A 23,832-nucleotide genomic window follows, 5' to 3' on the forward strand; every position below is an offset into this window, starting at 1 on the left:
TCACACTGCACCTACTGATTCCCAGGCTCCATGAGCAGGGTCTGGGAATCTTTATTTTGGCCAGATTTTCCAGATGAGAGAGACTTTCTTGGACTTCATTGCCAGAAGCATAAACTCGGCATAAAGTTTACTGGCATAAACTCGGGGGAGAAATCAGAAATAATTAAGCAGAAAAGAAAAGGAGAAGAAAACTGAGAGTAAGGCAATGCCAGAAGTTACATGAGCATCTCTCCTCCCCAAAGATTCAGAGGTTATTCATGGCGGTGTATCACCACTGCATATTCAGGATTGTAACAGGGAGATGTGGCTATAATTCAACCAGGTTCAGAGAAAAATGGCTATCCCAGTATTGCAAGTTGAGTTTATGGAAAATGACTGACAGTTAAAAAGGGATGAGTAATCATAAATGAGCTGTGAATCAGGGCTTCGGGAAAACCTGAACAGAATCCACCCAGGCATCACTGGCACCTTGGGAGGAGAGATTTCAGAGCTGTGTTACAGAATTTTGGAGAAAGCAGGTAATAAATACCTCCCTGTAAGAAGGTGTGCCAGACTATGAACAGAAGCTAAGATGCATGCAATAAGTTACTTCCATCAGTTTAGAAAGGGGAGAAAATAAACAGGAATGGAGTTCTCCAGATTACTACCATAGTGATTTTTAAAGAATGAGGCAAATTAACTGTTGAGTGTATCATGACATACATTTTTCTTCTCATTTTATTATATATCCTATTTCTTTTTATAATTTGTCTTCTGTGATGTGACTTTTTTCTTTTGAAGCAGTCTTTTTTTTTTTCCCCCTTCTAGCATTAAGTACATTTTAAAGCAAAAACTATGGAGTATAACAGTGCTATTTTTAAATGAAAGTAAGTATAGTTTATTAAATGCATTTATTTATGAGATTATTTGTTCTCTCTGCACACATGTGGTGGCAGACACTGTGGTAAGCAGCGGAGAGTGGGGATTGAGATTGTCTTTGTTTTTTTATCACAGCTTCATAGTGTGCTACTGTATGGATGTATGAGAGTTTATCCCCATGACTTTCTACTACCGATAGGTATTTTGGTTGTTCAGAGATCTAACCTGCATCTCCTGCATTAGCAGGTGCATTCTTTATCACTGAATCACCAGGGAAACCCTGTATTTAGAAATATTGTCTTTTTAAATAAAACATGTTGCAAATAATTTTCTGGAGTTTGCCTTTTAACTTTTTCAAGGAACTATTCTTTGATTTTTTTTAGAAATTTCCTTTATTGTTCATCTTATATTTCTTTGATTTTTGTTTTAACTTTATATTTTCTTCTGTTTCTTTTGGGTTTTATTTTATATTTTTTCTAATTAAGGTAAAAGCCTCAATCATTATTTTTAAATAATTTTTCTTCTCTATAAACATTTAAATCTATAAATTTTCTTCTAAGAATGATAATAGTATATATTTCACAGACTTTGATATGTTGCCTTTTTACTGTCTTCTAGCTTAAAAATATTTTATAATACAATTTGTGATTTCTTTTTTGACTTATGTGTTATTTAAGGCGTGTGGCTTAGTTTTCCAAATATTTGGAAAGTTTATGGATTACTTAATATATTTTATTTCTACTTCAATTCTACTGCAGCTTGAGATCATATTCTGTATGAGTTAAGTCCTTTTAAATGTACTGAAACATTTTATATCCCAATATATTGCCATCTTGGTGAATATTCCACATGCACTTGAAAAGAGTTTGTATTTGGCGCTTGTTGGTTGAAGTACTTCATAAATGTCAGTCAGGTCAAGATGTTGATAGCATTGTTGAAATCTTCTATGTCCTACCTGATTTATGGTCTAATTGTTTTATCAAGTGCTGAGAAAGAGTTGCTAAAATCTCCCAACTGTGATTGTGGATTTATATGTTTATATTCCATAAATATTTTATATTCCATAAAAATCCTTTATTCCATAAATATTTGTTTCATTATTTTGACATCTGTTATTAGATGCACATAGTTAGGATTTTTATGTCCTGTTGACTAATTATCTAATTTTTACTATTAGGAAATGGCTATCTTAATCCCTGGTGATATTACCAGTCTTTAACTGATATTAATGTACCAAACCAGATTTCTTCTGCATGTTGTATCTTGTACCATTGTTTTACTTTCAACTCATCTGTGTGTTTATTTTTAAGTGCACCTTGTGGAAGCGGCATACATTTTTGGTCTTACTTTTTTAGTCCTTTTTGTTCTTGATGTTGTTTATGGTATCAGTCAGTTCAGTCACTCAGTCATGTCTGACTCTTCATGACCCATGGACTGCAGCATGCCAGGCTTCCCTGTCCATCACCACCTCCCAGAGCTTGCTCAAACTCATGTCCATCAAGTCGATGATGCCATCCAACCATTGCATCCTCTGTCATCCCTTTCTCCTTGTTCCTTCAATCTTTCCCAGCATCAGGGTCTTTTGCAGTGAGTCAGTTCTTCACATCAGGTAGCCAAAGTATTAGAGCTTCAGTTTCAGCATCAGCCCTTCCAATGAATAGTCAGTACTAATTTCCTTTGGGATTGACTGGTTTGATCTCCTTGCAGTCCCAGGGACTCTCAAGAGTCTCCTCCAACACCACAGTTCAAAAGCATCAATTCTTCGGTGCTCAGCTTTCTTTATGGTCCAACTCTCATATCCATACACGACTACTGGAAAAACCATAGCTTTGACTAGATGGACTTTTGTTGGCAGTGTATTATCTCTGCTTGTTAATATGCTGTCTAGGTTGGTCATAGCCTCCCTGTCCATCACAAACTCCCGGAGTTTACTCAAACTCATGTCCATCGAGTCGGTGATGCCATCCAGCCATCTCGTCCTCTGTCGTCCCCTTCTCCTCCTGCCCCCAATCCCTGCCAGCATCAGGGTCTTTTCCAATGAGTCAACTCTTCACATGAGGTGGCCAAAGTATTGGAGTTTCAGCTTCAGCATTAGTCCTTCCAGTGAATACCCAGGACTGATGTTTAGGATGGACTGGTTGGATCTCCTTGCAGTCCAAGGGACTCTCAAGAGTCTTCTCCAACACCACAGTTCAAAAGCATCAATTTTTCGGTGCTCAGCTTTCTTCACAGTCCAACTCTCACATCCATACATGACCACTGGAAAAACCATAGCCTTGACCAGATGGACCTTTGTTGGCAAAGTAATGTCTCTGCTTTTTAATATGCTATCTATGTTGGCCATAATTTTCCTTCCAAGGAGTAAGTGTCTTTTAATTTCATGGCTGCAGTCACCATCTGCAGTGATTTTGAAAAATAAGAAAATGAAATCCGTCACTGTTTCCATTGTTTCCCCATCTTTTTGCCCTGAAGTGATGGGACCGGATGTCATGATCTTAGTTTTTTGAATGTTGGGTTTCAAACCAGCTTTTTCACTCTGCTCTTTCACTTTCATCAACAGGCTCTTAGTTTCTCTTCACTTTCTGCCATAAGGGTGGTGTCATCTGCATATCTGAGGTTATTGATATTTCTCCCAGCAATCTTGATTCCAGCTTGGGCTTCATTCAGCTTGGCATTTCGCATGATGTGCTCTGCATATAAGTTTATGATATAATTCATTGTATTTTTTCATATTTTTAATTTATATATGATAAAATTGGACAGGGAAGCCTGGTGTGCTGCACTCCATCAGGTAGCAAATAGTTGAATATGACTGAGCGACTGAGCTGACTGAAACTGATGATGAAATTTGTTATTTTTGGCATAGAATCCTATCAGTTTTGACTAATACTTATAGTTGTATATGTAGCATCACAGTCAAGATATATTAATAGCAGTTCCATTACCCTAGAAAATTTTCCTGAGATACCCCACTGTGGTCAACACCATCCCCAAAGCACAGCTCCTAGCAAACAGTGATGTTTTCTGTCCCCATGATTTGGTCATTTCCAGAATATCATGTAAGTGAAATCGTGTAGAATGTAGCCTTTCACATCTGACTTCTTTTACTTGATGTAATGCAATTGAGATTTTGTCATGTTATATCTTATGTGTGTGCTCAGTCACTCAGTTGTGTCCAGCTATTTGCAACCCCATGAACTGTAGCCCCCAGGCTCCTCTTCCCAGCAAGAATACTGGAGTGGGTTGCCCTTTCCTCCTCCAGGGCATTTTCCTGAACCCAGGGATCAATCCCACATTTCTTGTGTCTTCTGCATTGGCAGGTGGGTTCTTTACCGCTGAGCCATCTGGGAAGCCTGTTATATCTTACAACGGCAGTTAATTCCTTTTTATTATTGAATAGTAGGCCAGCATATGTATCACAGTTTGTTTATCCATTCTCCAGTTGACAGACAGTTGGGTTGTTTGGATTTTTAATGATTATGAATAAAACCAGTGTAAACATTCACATCGTTTATATGAACTTAAGTTGTCATTTCACTTGAATGCATACCTAGGAGTTGAATTTCAGGACTGTATGTTTAAATGTATAAGAAATTGCCAAATTAAATTTAAAAATGGCTGTACGATTTTGCCTTTTTGCCAACAGTGTATGACAGTTTCAGTTGCCCTTCATCCTTGCCAGCTTTTGATATTGTCATTTATATTTATTTATTTTTATTTTAGCCATTCTGAGAACAGCACACTGGCATGTCATTGTAGTTTAGCATTTCTCTCCTGGATAATGATTTTAGAGTTCTTTTTTTGTGCCTGTTTGCCCTCCATATATTTTATTCAATGAAATGTCTATTTAGTTGTTGTGCCAATTTTTAAAACTGGAGATATAATTGATGTATGACATTACATTAGTTTTAGGTGTACAGCATAATGATTTTATTTTCTCTGGAACTTTCTCTTTGACCTCAGGTTATTTAGAAATGTGTTGTTCAATTTCAGAATATTTGGGGGTCTTCCAGAAATCTTTCTATAATTTATTTTGGGTATAATTTAATTTCATTATGGTTTGAACATTCTTTGTATAATTTCAGTTCTAAATTTGCAAAGATTTGCTTTATGACCTATATAACATGATTGAACTTGGTGAGGGTTTCCATTCTTTTAAAATGTATATTTTGCTCTTGTTAATTGCAGTGTTCTATACATGTCAGTTAGGTAAAATTGTTTCTATATCCTGAACAATTTTCTGCCCACTTATTCTTCTATCTGTATTGATTACCAAAAGAGGACTGTTACAGTCTCCAAGCATAATTGTGGATTTGTCTATTTTTCCTTTCAGGATGTATTAGTTTTTGCTTCATGCATAATAATCCTAAAGGTGTTAACAGCATTTAGTATATATGTTATTACATATTTTGATGAATTAACTTTTTAATTTCTCTGTGATATCCTTCTTTATATTAATATAGTCTTTGTACCTTTTTACAATTAGTATTTTCATGATACACCTGTTTTAATATTTTTACTTTGAGCTTATCTATGTGTTCATAATTACAAGGTTTCTTATAGACAGTGTATAGATGTATTTCACTTTTTACTCCAGTATGTCAATTTCTTTTAATTGGTAATGTTTAGGCCATTACTTTTTCATTTAGCTTTTGATATGTTTGGCTTAAAAGCTACCATCCTTCTAGTTGTATTCTGTTTGTTGTTCTTCTTTGTTTCTTTTCTCTTCTCTTTCTCCTGCCTTGTTTATATTTAATGTTTTATGATTCCATTTTTTCCTGCTACAGGTTTATTACATGATTTTCAAGTAGATTTTTTAATGAATATATTAAGGTTTACAACATATTAATACATCTTTAATTTCTCATGGTTTATCTTCAAATAATATTGTTTCGTGTGTGATGTACATACCTTATGAAAATGAACTCCCAATTCTTCTCTCTCGTTTTAAGCAACCTGGTATTTTTGTCTATATTTTTTTGGCCCAGTCTCTCTTTACTCAGCTAAGATTCCAAATTCTGGTTTGTTACACTGCTTGGTACTGTGTCACTGCTTATTGAGATGCTGTTCATTTTTGCCTGCATCTTTTTGTTTTCTAGTTTGGTGGTTCCTGTTAACTTGGCTTGATATTTATTTATCTTTTCTTCTATTGTGCCTAATCAGTTTTTAATGTCTTTCAATGAATTTCATTTTATTATTTTTGTATTCAAGTATAATTTGCTTCCCTCATAGCTCAGTCGGTAAAGAGTCTGCCTGCCATGCAGGGGACCCAGGTTTGATTCCTGTGTCAGGAAGATCCCCTAGGGAAGGAAATGGCAGCCCACTCCTGTATTCTTGCCTGGAGAATCCCATGGACAGAGAAGCCTGGTGGGCTACAGTCCATGGGGTCACAAGAGTCGGACATGACTTATTGACTAAACCACCACCATGGTAGTGAGGGGGAGGTGGTGACCTGTAATAAATTTACAGTATTAGTTTCAGGTATGCAACATAGTGATTCAGTAGTTGTTACAAAATATCATCTATATTCCCTGTGCTGCACAATATAACCTTGTTATTTATTTATTTTATGTATAGTAATTTGTACCTTTTTAGTCTCCTACCCCTATCTTGCCCCTCCCTCCTCCTGTCTCTCCACAGGTAACCACTAGTTTGTTTTTTATATCTGAATCTGTTTTTGTTTGGTTATATTTATTCAATTTGTTTTATTTTTAGAGCCATATGTAAGTGATGACTTATAGTATTTGCCTTTGTAATACTCTCCAGATCTGTCATCTGTCCATGTTGTTACAAATGGCAAAATTTCATTATTTTTATGGCTGATTAATGTTCTGTTATATATGTGTATATATCAACCACATCTTCTTTATCAGCTAAAATTCACTGTATTTTAGATTTCAGGTACTGTATTCTTTCTGCTTTAGGATTTATATTTGGTGATTTTATGCAGTTTTCATATTTCTGTTGGAATTCCTTCATTCCTTTGCCCAATATATCTATGGTTTTAGGTTCATTAACATAAATATATTTTTGCATCTACACATTTACAAATTCTAACATTTGAGTCATATCTTGGTCTTTTTATTAACTGATTTTTCTCCTGAATGTTTTGTCACGTTTTATTATTTATTCATGTGGCTACCTGCACCTACTGGTAGGTGCCTGAAAAATTCCATAGACAGAGGAGCCTTGGCAGGCTATAGTTGCAAAGAGTCAGACTGAGCAATTAAAACACACACACACACACACACACACACACATACTCACGGAGTTATTTTTTCATACAGTATTATGGATGGTACATTGTACACGCCCTGGAGTTTGCTTATCTTCCTTTGGAGAATAAGCTTGATTGTACATTACAGTGTAAATTACCATTGGATCACCTTGCTCTTTGGCAGGTTTGGTTTTAACGCTTTAGTAGGTTAGTCTATTTCATCTTTGCCCCTAGTCCTGGAATGTAGTATTTATTCATTAACATTTTTTTTTACCTTTATCATGTACAGAATTTCTCTGCACTAGTTAGAATCATAAGTGTCACCCTAGGTTAATATAGCATTTAGAATTTTTGGATTTTTAACTAAACATCTTTTTAATAAAAAAAAATGTAGATCTAATTCATTTTAGTTTTTGCAGTGGAGGGAGCTAAACAAAAGAAAAGATGATAGTAACAACTAATCAAAGTCTGTTGTATCAGCTTAGAGAAATGTTGAGAGTTTCTCTGCAAGGAGGAATCAATGATGTGAAAGCCTAGTACTTTAGCAGTTGTTAGACTGGGAATGTACCTTAGAAATCACTTTTGAGATAGGAAAACTAGGCTGAGAGAGGAAAGGGGATGATTCCCAAGGTGGTTTTCTTATTAATTTCACTCTGGGAGCTTGATTCAACTCCACTGATTTTTTGAACCAGTCAGCGTTTAGTACCCTCTGCTCTTCTCCCCTCCTTCATTTTATTCTTCATATCTACTCCACATTGATATTTTTTATGTGGATATGGAAGAATAGTTCTCATTTTTATTCTGGGATACCTTTTTTTCTTCTGTGTTGGAGTATCTCACCAGTAGTCACAAAAATCTCTGTGAACACTAATGTTTCAAACCTACAACATTGCCTCTGCTACAGCATTTCTGAATTACATATTTGTCTCTTGGAATTTCCCCATGGCTCTACCTTCAGTGCTTACATTCTTCAAAATGAATAAGTATGCTGTTTTGTGATAAGGAACTATTTAACAGTGATGGGACTGATGGGCAACGTTAGTTTCAGAAGTCAGGTCTCAAAGTATACCAAACTACATGATTTGTCTGACTCTCTGGGGAGGGGGGGCGGGAAACTGATTCAGTGCTACAAAATATATTATTCAGAAAGCATCAAAGTAGGAAAGCATGGGTTCAGCCTTTATTCCAGTCAGTGGAAATATATTGAGTTTCAGTTGTAGATCAGGCCGTGTTAAAGATGATATTATAGTGTCGCTCAGAGAGGGCTCTTTGATGGGAACTTACCTCGAGGATATGTAGTCAAATTGGTCACACAGAAGAGAGTGGCAAGGCCACTAAGGAGGTACTTCTGTGTTCTTTCAGTTAATGATTTTGGAGGAATTTCACCTGATTTTAGTTTTTCTGTTAACAACTGAGATTGTAAAGCAGATGCTGATTACTGAGATTTAGTTTTCTAAATACGTATGTCTGTAGTCTAAAAAATAGAAAGCTATTATTCCATGGTTCTGGTTCCAATTAAATGTAATTTCTACTCATTGCAGAAAACTTAACAGTAGAGAAATACAGAAAGAATAAAGTAAAAATCACTTGCAATTTCACCACTGAGAACTGAGGCAGAGATGTTGATGCTTACACTCTAAAGCCAAATAGTCTGGATCTGAATCTCAACTCCATGTCTATCAGTTCAGTAACTTCAGGCAAGTTACCTAGTTCCTTCATCTGTAAACTTGTGATAAGTGAAAGTATGTAGGTGGCTCAGTGGTAAAGAATCTACCTGCCAAGTAGGAGACGCAGGTTCGATCCCTGGGTTGGGAATATCCCCTGGAGAAGGAAATGGCAACTCACTCTAGTATTCTTGCCTGGGAAATCCCATGGACAGAGGAGCCGGGCTGGCTATAGTCCATAGAGTTACAAAAGAGTTGGACACAAGTTAGCAACTAAATAACAATGACAGTATTTCCTTCCAGGCTTTTTTTTTTTTTTTTTTTTTCCTATGCAAGACTTACACTTAGCCTCATTGTTTTATTTTCTCTTAACATAATGTGGTGGACAAAATGCTTTTTTTCCCATGTGATGCAAGATGTCAAACATTTTAGAAAGCAATTATTAATGGTAAAATATGACTTTTCCAGTTAAAATTAGATGTTTAACTCCCTCGTGAATTCTTTTTACTTCTGAGTCTATTTAGACCTCCTGATGGTTCATTCTGATGATGTTCTATTTTGCTGAATGAAACCATCCATTCACCTGAAAATTGTAGAAGATAGTGTAAAGCTAGAAAGTGGAAGATTGTAACTATGAATCCAAGGTAATGTCAATTTGAATCCTTCAATCAAGAGACAGGTTCTCTGTTCTCAGTTTATCAGTGAAATTTGCCCAATATACTTTTCTGTGTAATATTTGATTTTTATAGGTTAAGATGGTGGGAGTAAAGTCTGATAGCTTAAATCCAGAACTTGGCTCTGATATTTGTGCTATCTTAAAGCAAGATGGGGCCAGATTACTTATGTTCTCTAAGTCTCAGGCGTTTTTTCTATAACTTGGGAATAATATGACCTGCCTCCTAGAGCTGTTGTGAAATAAACCAGTTTTAGGTAAAATTTTAAAAAAAGCTTCACACAATGACTGCCACGGTAAGAGCTCAGTAAATGGTAAATGGTGTTGACTGTGACAGTAGGGATGATGATGATGGTGATTAAAGTGTAATCATCAAAATAAAGACTTAGAGTCAAATAGGTTTGATTGTATAGAGTTTTGATACTTGGATATTTGACGGGTTTTAGGATTTGGAGAAATTGTTTAACTTATCAAAGCATATATGTTTTCATCTTTAAGTTGATAATTCTTTGAGTTGGTGTGAAGATTAAAGGGGAACTGCTTAGAAAAGTGCTTGGCACTAGATAAATACTCCATAAATGTTAGCCCTTATTCTCATTATTTATAAGAAAAGACACTAATAGTTCCAGTGAAAATATTTAACAAATTCCTTACTCTTCTTAAGGGATTAGAAGAGAATGGTTCATGTCATAATTAAGAGGATTTACTGAAGACGCTAGTACCAAAATAAATAAATAAATAAATAAAAGACCAAAAAGCTAAAATAATAGCCAAGTTTTAAAAATATCTTTTGTTGTCAGCTCTTTTGAGATTTCCTTCTTCTGAGATGAGAAAAGAAAATTGAGTCCTTTTTACTTTTCTCTCTATGGGGCTCTTTCCCCCATATTTCAAACACAAAATAGCTTTCCTTGCCACCTGCCTTGGGCTGATAATGCCAAAGAATCACTTCCTGCCCAAGTGATTTTCAGGCTCTGAGTTGGCACCATAAATCTCAACAAATCCTTGGTGGGGCTGAGGATGAGTGAAAGTCATTATTATGGGTCTTTTGGACTCATTCTCTCTACAGTATAATAAATACCACCGTGGGACACTGCCCTGCAGACAAAGCATCATTTGAGTTCTTTGTGTGCACTTCCCATCAGCGAGTCACAAATGGAATGCCATAATATGTCCATTGTATATACATTTTTGAATAAATAAGTATAACAAAGACAATATGCTTGTCCCATTTAATCTCAGCTCTTAACTATGAAAATACAGCACGTTTCCCACTCTAGTGAAGTGATGCAGGAAAGGCCTGAACCAGTCTGGCTCCTGGCAGGCCGTCTGGGGAACACCTGGCAGAAGCGATCATGATGTGTGCTCAGGCTCAGTTCCCCGGCGCCTAAGTTTTCCAATTATAATTTGATCAGGCAACATAATGACCATCATAAGGAATTTAAGAGTGTACTATCTATTATCCTTTCATTTACAAATAACAGAAGATTCATCTCAAGCAAGCTTCAACAGAAAAGTAAGGTGTAGGCTTACTGAAGCTTCCCACAGGTTACGACCAAGACCCAGGTTGTCTCCTTGCCTTTTTTCCATCCATGAGCATAAGAAGACTGCCCATTTCTCCAAAGGCTGAAAGCTTCCTTGTTCTGATGTGTTGAGAGTAGAAATAAAAGAGTTTAGGGTTTCAGTCTGATTGGAGTCCCTTAGGTCCAGTGCCCACCTCTGAATCAGTTACTTTTTTCAGGGGAGGAAGTTGTCCCAATTATTTCAGTTGTCCCAAACATGTCTGGGCAAGGTTAGCTCCTCAGAAGCACCTGAACTGCCTGGAGGAAGGGTGGACTCCTGCACAAAGAGTAGGGTATTGGTACCAAAGACGGGAGATTGAATATCAAAGAGAACTGCTCTCGCGGGCAGGGCGGGGACCTCTCTTTTTCTGAAATCAGCTAGAAGTAAAGGGATTTTGGATCTTGAACAATTGTTCAAATAAACAGTTCTGGTCTGCTAAACCTTGTACTTTATTCTGCACAACTCACTTGCCTCAGAGCTTGTACTACTTTGGATTATATTTTTGTCTTTCATTCTTTTTCCGTCATTAGTCAGTAAGCTTTAGTACTGAGCTGATGCATAGAAAACAAAAATGAAGATCTATGCCTCACTCTCAGAAGTCTAGGAGACCAAATTATCTAAATTAAAAAGAAAAAAAGAAAGGTAACTTTGTCTGGTTATGAACAGAGATAGAGGGATGAGGAAGGGAGGGAGAAAGAGAGGAAGGAAGAAAGAAAGGAAGAGAGAAATGAAGCAGAGGGAGGGAGGAAAGGAGAGAAGACTGGCTGGCTTGCTCACCTACTGTATTGTTAAGTAAATCAGTCCCTCCTGCCACCAACCTTGTGTGTGTTTGTGTGTGTCCTCCGTCACTGAGATCATGTCTGAAGCTTTGAGACCCCATGGACTGTAGCCTGCGAGGCTCCTCTGTCCATGGGATTTCCCAAGCAAGCATACTGGAATGGGTTGCCATTTCCTACTCCAGGAATAAGCTATATCATGGGGCCAATAGGGGAGCCAAATAACTCCTGAAATTTGAAGCATCTGTTGTCATGACTTTTGATTTGAGCTTATAATAGGGATTCATTGTTTGTTTTGTTCGTGGCTTTTTTTTTTTTTTTTTAGACTTTTCATTGTTTTTCCTTTCTCTTGTGTTGGCCAAAATGTTCATTTAGATTTTTCCATAAGATGTTAAATTTTGGCCAACCCCAGATATTTTTATTCTGAAATGGTTTCAAAAGGCAGAAAATGTTAAGGGCAGTACAAAGAACTCCAGCATATCCTTTATGTGAAAACTCCCTTAAAGTTTCATTAATGGTCTCAGGAACGCCTTTCATACTAGATGGTCCAATTTAAGACCACATATTGCGTTGAGTTGTCAGATCTCTCCAAACTCCTTCCATCTAGAGTAGATGCCTCACTTTTCCTTAACATCTGCAGGCTGGGCATTTTGTAGAATGTTTCTGGGTTTGGGTTTGTATGATGTTATCCATGATTAGGTCCAGGTTACGAATTTTTAACCAGAATGCCTCCTATCTGACACCCAGAGGGACCTCTTGTTGAACCTCATCTTTACTTACTCTATAGGATAACTCTTCCATGTGTTTGCCAGTATTACCAAAAGAGAATTTTCCATAGCTTACAGTGTTCATATGGTTCTAAATGTAGCCTAGAGTGTTGATGTCTATGTTCCAGCCTTTTTGGGTGTGGTGGTACAAGAGGGGGAAAGGCGATTCCACTCCACATACATGTAGAAGTTTGTGTGTATGGGTGATCCAGGTACCTGCAACAGGTCATGGGAGAACAAAGGAGGACCTACTTCCTCGTGTGAAGGAGCACTTCATGGGAAAAGTAACAGTCAGTCATCTAGAAATGAATCAGGGTTCTCCAAGGGTTTGGAAAGAAGTGACTGCAACACTCAGCCTTTTGAATCCTGAGCGAGCAGCATCAGTATTATCTGCGAGCAGATGAGAAAGGCAGAATCATGGGTGCCATACTAGTTCTACTGAACAGAATCTGCATTTCAACCAGATCCTCAAGTCAGTTGTAGCATGGTGAGTTTGAGGAACGCTTATCCAGGCCAGTATGAATCAGTCAAGTAGCTTAAAAAATACAGAAGCTTTGTTACTACATTGAGGGATTCTAATGTAATTTAGTTTAGGTGCAGTCTAGGCATGCATTTAAAGTGAAGTGAAAAGCCCCCCCAGGAAATTCCAGCAAGCCACCCAAAATAATAGAGCTTTGCTTCGATCTCAGTACTGAAGGAAAGGAAGCATAGTGCATTCAAGGACCCATGGTAGGTCAGCAAGCCTGGTTGTTGGGAAGGAGCATGCTAACTTACATGCCAGGGCAGTTAACACATGGAGATGGAGAGAGAGTACGCTGGATCAAACAGGGCTTTGTTTCACTCCACTGTAGACCATTGACTCAATGCGAGGGGGCCATGGGTAGATGGGAAGAGGGGGAAGGATTCCACCACCTCAAGAATGGAGAAGAGGCTATGTCAGGGAAACTGCTTGGAAGGTACGCTAAAAATCAAGCAGGGTGGCAGGGCCAGCTGCATAATTTATGGGGCACAGTACAAAGTGAAAACATGGGCTGCTTGTTCAAAAACCAGGAAAATGGTGTTATGTAAGTTCTGAAAGGTAAAAGCATTTCCTTTTTTCTGTGGGCTTTCTTGACCCGTCATGACACTTTTAATCACCTCTCTAATATCCTGCTCCTTCAGGCACAGGTACATTCACTGGGTAGGTGAGGTCCTCACAGACATCCTGGATTCTGTCTCTGTCACTCAGTGGGATGTGCAGCTCGTGCTGGGGGTCCTTTCCACTAGCACAGGACTGAGGTGCATGTCCTGCTTAGAGAAGAGGACTCAGTCTCCCCTCCATGGGCCCACCACTTCATCTCATAGTGGATGGGCAATCCCCAGGGGGTTTGCATTTTAGCATCAAGACACATTTAGTACCTGGAGAAGGGGGTAAGTGAGAGGTCTACTCCTGTTAGGTCTCTGGTTGAAAATGCTGTGGTACTATGTATGTATGCTGTGGTACCGCCCCCTCCCCTCCGCACCCCCAGGCCTTGATGCTCCCCATTCCTGCACCCAGCACGTCGCCAGGGCTGGAGGGTGATAAGGTTGGTGGTCCAGGGCAGGAGCCAGACAACTAGGAACCTCTCACCTTTCATGCCCCTCATGCAGGCCCCGTTCTCCCTTGGATTTCACTTATAAAACACAGATTCAAAGATAAGATTAAAAAATTCAAGCTAGCCCTGCCTGCAGAGCAGTAAACCTGAAGTGCTGGCCAGGCCTTCTAAGTGTAACTGCTCTGTCACTGTCTCCCTGTGTGACTGTACTGATCACTTGCCCATAAAGCTGGCCCTGGGGATGGGAGGTGAAAGGATGGGTTTGAGAGGTATTGAGGAAATGGTCAAATCAGGGCATGGTGATGTTAAAGAGGAAAGCCCTGTGAATAACTTCAAGATCTCTAATCTGTGTGACTCATTAGATGGTGGCACCAGTAAGAGAAAAAGGGAACCAGGGGGAATAATTATTGAAAATGGGGATAAGGGCATGTATTAGGTACCTATGAATACGTCCTTTGTTACAACATTTAATCATCCCTCATTTCTCTGGTTTAATTGCAGAGGTTGATGGTTTTCAAACAGTGGCAAATAATAAAGGGGGAGAATGAGCTTCCATGCCTTCTTCTGCCTCTAGACAGCTCTGAGTGTTCTGTCCTGCAGTATGATGCTAAATTTGGTTCACAATCAAGTGCCTATTTCTGTTCTCTTGAGGACTGTTTTCAGGGATGGAATTTTTGTCAAATGTCTTGTAGGCACCTATTAGACAGATCCACAGTGCTGGCTCTTTTCCAACTCTGGATAGGATGTCTTACATGAGTACATTTCCTGGAAGGATGTGGAAAGGTTAAGTGGGACTTTCCTTGTTGCCCCAGACTGAAGACAAAGTGATGTGAGCACCACAATTTCTAAAGGGAAAAACCATTTAGCTGGCTCTAATTAATGGAAGCCCTCCCCCAACCCCCACCCTCAAGTTTATTTGAAGGTTAACAACTGGTCCATCTTTAGTCTACCACAAGAAGAGAGTGAGGGGCCTAGCAAGGAGATTGGGGTTCATAGAAAGAGGTGTTTTCCTCCAGGGAGTACTTTTTCCTGCTAGGGTCCAGATGGGTGGTGGGAAATTCTCTAAGAGTCTTCTGTGTTTTGGGAGTATCTGAAAGAGGGCAAGTTCAGCCCTGGCTAAGTGTCTGCAGGGTGGCAGGTGTGATGATGTGTCCTGTCTGAAAAAGAGATCTGGAAAGAGAGGCCTAGGCTTGGGGAAAGAGCAAGTGGCCTACAGCTGGGCCAGCAAAGATACCTGTTTCCCAGGGGACAGGTTGACAGTATGGAAGATTGTCGCCATTTTGCTTAACTCAACAAAGGGTTGCTCTCCAGGTGAGGTACGCACTAAGGGCAGGGGGCTGTGGGGAGAATGCTGACGGCAAGAACTGCATGGATGGTCATGTCGGATCTGTGTTGAGGAGCCCTGGGTTCTCAGGAGAATCCACGATGACCTCACACACACACACAAAAGCCAGCATTGGGGTGCTGGGCCACACAGAGGACACCAAAGGCCAAGCTGTTACAAAAGCTGTTGTGAGAGCTTGCACCAAGGCCTGGTGAGTAGGAGAAACTTGCTTCTCTGCTGCTCCATTTTCCCCTTCTCCTTTCCCGGAAGGACTGAAGTAGCTAGAAAATAGAACCTTGAAGGAATGACTAGTGTAGAGCTTCAAACTAGATACGAAATTAAAGTCGTAAACTAGATTGGACTAATTTTGTTAACCTCAAGTGGTCAGAAAGTTAGAGAATCTATACATAGTATCATTTGGAGTTGAGAAAGTAATAATTCAATACAGTGGGGTTGAAAATAGAGACAAAAAATTGTTTCAGAAATTCCCTGGTGGTTCAGTGGCTAGAACTCTGCATTTTCGCTGTCGAGGGCCAGCTTCAATCCACGATCAGGGAACTAGGATCGCACAAGCTGCTCCATGGGGCCAAAAAAAAAAAAAAAAATTGTTTCATGTTGCTATCTCTATTAAGCTGAGATAACTCAATAAGCTTGCTCATTTACATTCCTGGGTCAATCCTCATGCTGTGTGCTATATTTTAGTGTCCTACCGAAGTGTTTGCTGCATTTCATTTAAGATCTTTGCATCAATATTCATAAAAAGAGATTATCCCATAGCTTTTATTTCTTTTTTTTTGTTTTTTTTTTTTGTATAATCTTGGTCAGATTTTACATCAAGGACCTTGATAAAAGGAATTCAAAGTATTTTCTTCTTTCTCTGTGCTCTGAAGCAGCTTAAATATTTTAGAACTACTTGTGCCTTGACATGCTAATGTGATTGACCTGTGAAATTTCCCTGACACTTTTGAGTGTGAGCAGGGGAGGCCCTGCTCTTCATTCTTTCACCTTGTTTGAACTGAACCGTGAGTAAGTGCTGGTGTTCCCCTTATACTTCTTCCATGCCACAGGATACCACGGCTATGGCTTGGAAGACAGCCTCAATATTTAATTTCTAGTTTAAATTTAAGCCATCTGTCACCCATTGCTTGCTCTCCACAATGCATGGGCCTGGGTCAGTGTAGGACATTTAGGGGCACATTGGGAGAAAATGAGCATCTCCCCACCTCCAAAGAGTAGGGTCCTTTGGAGATCCACATACCTGATCCACTCAGAGAATAGTACAACCTAGAACATGATCATTGTCAGATTCGAATCAGTTCCCTGTGACTTACTCATTGTCCTTTATCTTTGGATAAAATATGGAAAATTTGTGAATGATAAAAATTGATAAAAAGTTAAAAAACATTTAAAAGGTTTTAAGATTCTGTCCTAACCAATTATTTTTTAAGCCATTATTTTGTACCCAATTAATCAAAAGCAAACCAACCAAGTTCCCCAAGCGTGCATCCTGGGGTCCTCTGGGAACTTAGCCATAGGTTCCCCCACCACTGTCACACACGCTTGTCCAGGCAGCATTTGGGGGGAGCAGTGCAACCGCTTTCCTCATCTGGGTAGCAAAGCCCCTTGGCAGATAGTCAGTCCCTCTTGTCAAGAAAGGCTGTCTTAAAATTGCATCATCATTTTTCCTGTAGTTCTTTCTCTGTCTGCTGTGAATGGAAGAGGGAGGACTGGGTTATTTCAGTTCCAGCAATGGACACATCAAAATTGCTTCCCTTTTCCCTACTCTGTTTCCCTTGAGGACCTAATTTATTTCACGCATTTTGACCTATCTCTGCTTGGAAACGACCGCTGTGGTTCTCTGTTGAGGCATTTCCCTTCCGCCTTTTCTGGCCCACAGGCCAACCCCCCAGGCCACAGTTCCTCTGCACAGTGATGTCAGTCTGACTGCTGGGCCCAGCTGGATGGAGGTGTGTTTTATGAAGTTCAACCCTGCACCCTGGGCCATAAATACACATTGTGTGCATAAATGTACAGCTAACATTGGCCAGACCCCTCCAAAGAACCATGTTAATAAGCAGACAGTAAGTCTTTAAAATATGGAAAAGCAGTTAATCTTTCCGCTGGCAAATCCTTCATAGGGGGTTGTTTTCCTCCACTGCAATAATAGCTGCCTGCAAAGATTTTCATCTCCTAGGACTCAAGGTATAAGTGGGGGGTTACTGTGGAGCTTCATGAGCACACTTGGGGAGTCTTCACCTTACGGGGTAATGTGTTAAAAGGAATAATGTCCTATACTGGTCATCATTAAGCATCCATATTGAGTCTGGGTCTGCCCTCAAGGGGCTTGAGCACTAATAATTCCAGTGTAAGACAGAAAGCCGGTTGCCTATGATTGCAGTCCCACAACAGGCCTGGCTCCAGAGGTGTGCAGCTCTGCCTGTGTTTCTCTAGGAAGTCACTTAATCTATTGTTTCCCCATCTTTGAAACAATCACATCTTTTTTTCATATAGCTTCTGTAGAAGATTACTTATGCTCTCTGAGTCCCAGTTTTCTCTTTTGTAAAATAAAAAAATCAATACTCTTTGCTCCCAGCACAATATTCCATTTTATAAATGTTTGAAAAATACCTGTACACATTCTCTTTATAGAGAACTCCAGTGTTATAGATTACATTTGTTTCCATGGACAGTTATTCCCAGTCTTCTCCTCTTTTCCACCACTGCCATCCTGTTCTCTCCCCGCCATCTCCTCCTCCCTTGCTCTCTCTCCCACTGATGATATGATAGGAGGATCAAACTTGAGGATAGGGATGGGGATTCATTAGGCAGAACGTGCGTGGAGCCAATACATGCTTGCTTTTTGGAGAGACGAAAGGTCAAGTTTTTAAACTGCCTCTAATCTGTTGAGCAGCCATGACTTCTATCTGTGTGTCTCAGGTAGAGAAAGGGAGTTGCCAGTGGGTTGACTTGAAGGAGAACATAGATGATGGCTGTCAGTCTGGAGATGACATGATTTGTGCCTTAAAAAATATTTAATTTCACTTGGTCCTTCCATTCCTTTTATCACTAGAAAGATACTTCATATGTTCTGATCTCTTTTGTGTTCTACCCACGTGTGTTCCACTTGTTTTGTACATTTATTCCTTCTATGTTATCTCATGTTATTCCTAATGGAAATGATAAGTCTTATCCATCCTATTTATTTTTCCTGTTCTCTGTAGCAGAATCAAATGCTGTTAGATGAGTATTTTGAAATATTCCTGAAAATATTTATGTATAGTTTTTCAACATTATTTTCCCACTTACTATGTTTTGGATAATCTTTCATAATACTAAATAGACATCTTTTACCCTTTCATCTGTTGCCAAGTAAACCATAGAACAGATACACTGTTGCTTATTTAATCATTCCTATACTGATAGACTTTCAGATGGATTTTGTTTTTTCCTTCTCTCCATGAACAAGGTTACCAAGAGCATCTTTATATGTTGTCTTGGGTTTTTGAACAATAATTTCTCTTACTGAGAAGTAAAACTACTGGAAAAGTAGGATCTAAATCATTTTCACTGAAACAGTAACAAATTATTTATATATTGCCTATAAAAGTTTACTTTCCCACCAACAGTGTAAAATAATAGTCACTTCTTCAAACTCTCAGTCATTTGATATTACCATAAAGTTTTGCCATTCTGATGGTAAAAAATGAGTTTGATTATTTCTATTTCATTTTAATTTACACATACTTAATTTTAGTGAGATTGGACCCCTTTTACATATCAGTTGTCCATCTGGGTTTCCTCTTCTGTAAATTATCTCATGGGTTTTAATACTAATTAGGGACAAACAATTTCCTTCTTCTCTCTTTTTTCTTATAAACTCAATTTTATACAGTTGTCCAGACTATATTTATATGGAATCTTAGGATCATCACCTCAAATTCCATCAAAATTCCTGTTGGGATTTTATTGAGATTACTTTGAATTAAATGATTACTTGAAGGAGAATGACACCTTTAATATATAACTGTTCCCTTTCACTACCACTGTGGAATTAGGGTTTTTTTATGTTTAGTAAAGTTTAATCATTTTCTTCATAAAGAAACATCTTTTACTAGATTTATTCTTGGGCATTTCATAGTAATTATTGATACTATCAATGGTTCTTTATTTCATAAATATTTTTTCATTGGTTATTGCCAGTGTCAAGGAAAGATTGTGGTTTTATATGCTGATTATGTAACTGGTTAACTTGCTTGGTTCTTTTTTGTGTTCTAATAGTTGGTCAGTGGGTTCATATGGATTTTCTACAAACACAGTGATATCTGTTCTTTGGGTGATTTGGTAGTTTTCATTTGTGGGTAGATTCTCAATGAGCATTTCAGATTTTTTTCATGCAACTGGTTTGCTTGTGTTTTTATAGCCTGGCCAAATGTTGATAATTTATACATTATCCTCCAACATGTGTTTGCTCTAAGTTTTCAAATTATTTGTAATGATATACATAATACTCACTTAAAAAGTTTACAATACCTCTGTCTCTTTTGGGTTTTAATGTAACTTTGTAACTTCTTTTTCTTGATTAGGAGTGTCAGAAGTGGACTTATGTCCTTGTTCTTTTAAGTCTGAGTTTGATTCTTGTAGGTATCTTCACATTTTTACTTGCCTTTTCTTCTTCTTTTATCTTTATAAATTCATTCTGTCATTGGCTCAGCAAATATTTACTGAGCATCTGCCCTGTCCCAGTCATAACTCTAGGTGCTGGGGATAAAAGATGACCATGGGCAGACACAGGCAACTTTTTTCCCATGGAAACCACAGTTTGCTGTCAGGGGGCAGACAGTGAGCAGGTAAGGAGGAAGTGGAGGCAAAGAGATTTGAGAAGAAAGGCAATGAGGTTGTTTATTTGGTGTCCTTGACAAGAACCAATTCAAGAGTGTGGTAAGGACAACAACCTTATTGGAGTGGATTTTTGAAAGGAAACAAGTGAAGAAGTAGAGAAACTGAAAGAGAGGGAATGAGAAAAAGGGAGAGAGAGCAAGAGAGAGCGATTGTTAATACCTCTTCTTAGGAGTTGTATTATAAATGAGGACAGGGAAACAGGGTAGTAGCTAAAGGTAAGTTAAACTGAAGAGAATGGCTAGAAAGACAGGAGGAACTACTTACACATGCAATGATCACCTCTCTCCTCTTCCATCGGTCACATCTTTGCAGGAGCCTGAGGGCTGGACTTTGGAGAGGGGCATTAGTCCTTAGTCCTAGTATACCACAAGGGGGACTGAGGGTAGGACACAGGCACAGGTTTATGTTCTTACTTTTCCAGCTTCTTGTTTCAAAAACACAGTTCATTTATTTGCAGATTTTTTTCCCAATAAAAAATATTTAAGGTCATACTGCACAGATTTGAGCCTGGGCTGTTCTCAAATTGATGTATTTTTAACTATTAATTTCCACTGTTTATATTTTTTTGCTATTAATTTCTAATTTTATCCAACTGTAAAAGAATATGTAATTGATGCCTTCTGCTCTTTGGAATGTGTTGCAGTTCCCTGAATTTGAAAATAGCATATTCTGTATTACTTAGGTCTGAAAAGTTTTTGCTGTCAATTTTATCAATAAATAAGTCATGTGTTCATCAAATACTTTTGGTATTTCTATCAGCTTGTACATCATGATCATAAAAATTCATGTCATATCTTATTATACTATATATACTTTAAAGAATAGAATGTATTTATTGAGAGAAAGATGAATAAAGATAACTTACAGAGAAATTGCCCATTTTTTTAAGATTATAGTCTAGTTCAACTGACTAAACTGAATTTGGTAAAAATATCATGAAAAATTTATGTGACAGGATTCTGGACTTGGGCTAAATATTCAGTTAATCTATTTGCTCTAGAAGAATATGGGATTTGTTCTCCAACTTGTTCCTCCAACGATCCGATATTTCTGGTTCAAGAAGTATTATTATGATGACATTACTTTGTCATTTCAGTGTAGTAGGTCAGATGAGAAAGAGGTATCATTAAACTTACTTATGTTGGACTAACTGTACAGATTGACCCAGAAGATTTTTTTTTTTTTTAACGTGAGGAAGGAAAGCCCAAAATGGCAGAGTCAAAGTATGTGTACTCATCTTCTCCTGCGAAAACACCAAAATCATGACTAGCCATATGGCCTTAGTGCCAGCATAACTTGGTCTCTGAGAATATTGGAGCTCCTTAACCAACTAGCATTGATTTCATTCTAAACAATATACCTCTGTTATGGGCAGACATTGTGCAGAGTGATTCAGGGAAAGGTCTAGGAAGTTCATGTTCTTTTATGATTACTATGACATGGCTTCAGTCTATCCTTGAGGTTAGGAGGAGAGAAAAATACACTCAGAAGAACATCAAATGCAATTTGCAGTGGTGTTTAAGCCCTAGGAGAAGAAATGAGTCTTGGAAAAGTCTAACCTCTTAGAGCTTAGAAACTGAGGTAATTTAGCCAACTCTGACTCTCCTGTTTCACGCACATAAAAGTCTAGTCTTTCCAAGATGAGTTGTATGAGCTATGTATGGACGTAGCTATTGTCTTCTTAGTGAAGCTTCAGCTTTGAAATGAAGAGCCTCATGGAAAGAGGCAACTTGAGTAGTAAACCAGTCTCTGAAACTTGTTTTCCAAAATACTATAGCAGTTCTCCCACTCTGGAGGAAGTTTTCCTCATGGCTATTAACTTGCAGGATGGTAAATGACCACTCACTATCTCTCTGCCTCTTGTTCCAACAGGTCCTTTGTCATTCAGCAGATTCCGAGCAGCAATTTGTTCATGGTGGTGGTGGACAGCAGCTGCCTCTGTGAGTCTGTGGCCCCCATCACCATGGCGCCCATTGAAATCAGGTATATCCTTTTGTGTGTCAGTCTAGCCACTACTAATGAAGCTGGTAAGGGGGAGACTTAGGGGAAAAAATCTTAGAGAGGGAGAGATGATGTTCTTTCCACTGTTAGAGAGAAGTTGTTAAGGGAGCCAAGTGCCAGGTTTTGACGTCTGAAAGGCAGAATAAGGAAAAGGAGCATCTTGGAAATATGCCTTAACTACAGTCAACATAATGAATCCCTTAAGTGTGAACGTTTAAAGGCCCAGAAGATCAGAAGGCGTCCGGAATCTTGTCATGGCTTCCATCCTGAGGTAATCTGACACCCCCTCCTATTCTTTTCCCATCAGATTCTCCATGAGGATCTCACAGCCATCAGAGAACTATAGCTCAAAAGTTTACTCTTGAGAAAGTCATCCCTTTCAGGCAAACCAAGAAATTATACAGGAAGGCTAATGGTACTCTACGTTCGGCCTCTCAATGCCTTCTTATTTAGTCTATACTTAATAGTCTTTTCTTATTATATTCACATATATTTTTTAAAAGCCTCTTTACTATCTTCCCTTTTACAAATGTGCTATAGTTTTACCATTTTCTACTATTACACATAAAGTGGCTCTGACCATCTTGTTTTACTTATTTTAACTTGTAGTTAAAATTATTTTCCCTTGCTTACTTTTATTTATTTTTCCTTGCTTACTTTTAGACAGCCTTTTACTTATAAAAAATTCATGTAAAGCAAAAGTCTCAATATTAATGCCAGATTAAGAGTCACAATATCTAAATGTGGGATAAGCCTTTAAATCCCCTATAACACATGAGGTCACAACTATAAAGGCACTACATTTACACCAAAAGTGATGATCAGAGAAAAAATTAAGCTTGTATTAAGAAAAGTGAACTTATCATAGATGTAGGTGAATTATGTCCTTCAAAGGACAAAAAAATTTAAATATAGCAAAAAAGTTACAATTTAAAAATACTCCACCTCCATCTTGAAAAATAGAAAACTGGCCTAGACCAATTACTATAGGGATACAGAGAAGATATTCATTTTTTGTAAAATGCCACCATAGCCCACTGAGTGTTAATGTCACCTATAAATAGAAAATAATTTTAATGTTATTTAAACTATCCAAACACTAGAAAATATTTTAAAGTCAGTGTAGTACTAAGAAGAATTTGGAATTTATTGAGAATGTTTGCTTCTGTGTTCAAGGGAGAGTTCAGTAACAACATATGCTGTAAAGGCTTTTAATAAAGTCCAATGATCACCTCTAATGAAAGGTCTATGTAAAATGGAAATATGAACAATTGTCCCAAAACAATTAAGCCGCTTCATTTGAAACCAGAACTGCATGCTGCTGCTGCTGCTAAGTCGCTTCAGTTATGTCCGACTCTGTGCGACCCCACAGACAGCAGCCCACCAGGCTCCTCTGTCCACAGGATTCCCCAGGCAAGAATACTGGAGTGGGTCACTGTTTCCTTCTCCCCAGAACTGCATACTTAGCACTAAATTCACAAGAGTAAAAATCTTTTAAAGTTAATAAGACAAATTGCTT

At 38.3% G+C, this 23,832-nt stretch overlaps 1 protein-coding gene across 4 annotated transcripts in view; it reads left to right on the top strand.

The window, feature by feature from the left end:
• Positions 1-23,832, top strand: part of CACNA2D3 (calcium voltage-gated channel auxiliary subunit alpha2delta 3) — an 853,893-nt gene that overhangs the window by 826,452 nt on the left and 3,609 nt on the right. For 3 of the 4 annotated variants that reach the window (XM_043442153.1, XM_043442156.1, XM_043442155.1), the window contains 2 exons: positions 22,185-22,297; positions 22,502-22,584. In XM_043442153.1, the coding sequence (XP_043298088.1) occupies positions 22,185-22,297; positions 22,502-22,584 (196 nt within the window). Of the gene's footprint in view, positions 1-22,184; positions 22,298-22,501; positions 22,585-23,832 lie in introns of those variants that run through there. The other variant, XR_006264409.1, reaches the window with a different exon arrangement.

The sequence above is a fragment of the Cervus canadensis genome, chromosome 22 (genome assembly GCF_019320065.1).
Source record: "Cervus canadensis isolate Bull #8, Minnesota chromosome 22, ASM1932006v1, whole genome shotgun sequence".
NCBI classification, from domain to species: Eukaryota; Metazoa; Chordata; class Mammalia; order Artiodactyla; family Cervidae; genus Cervus; species Cervus canadensis.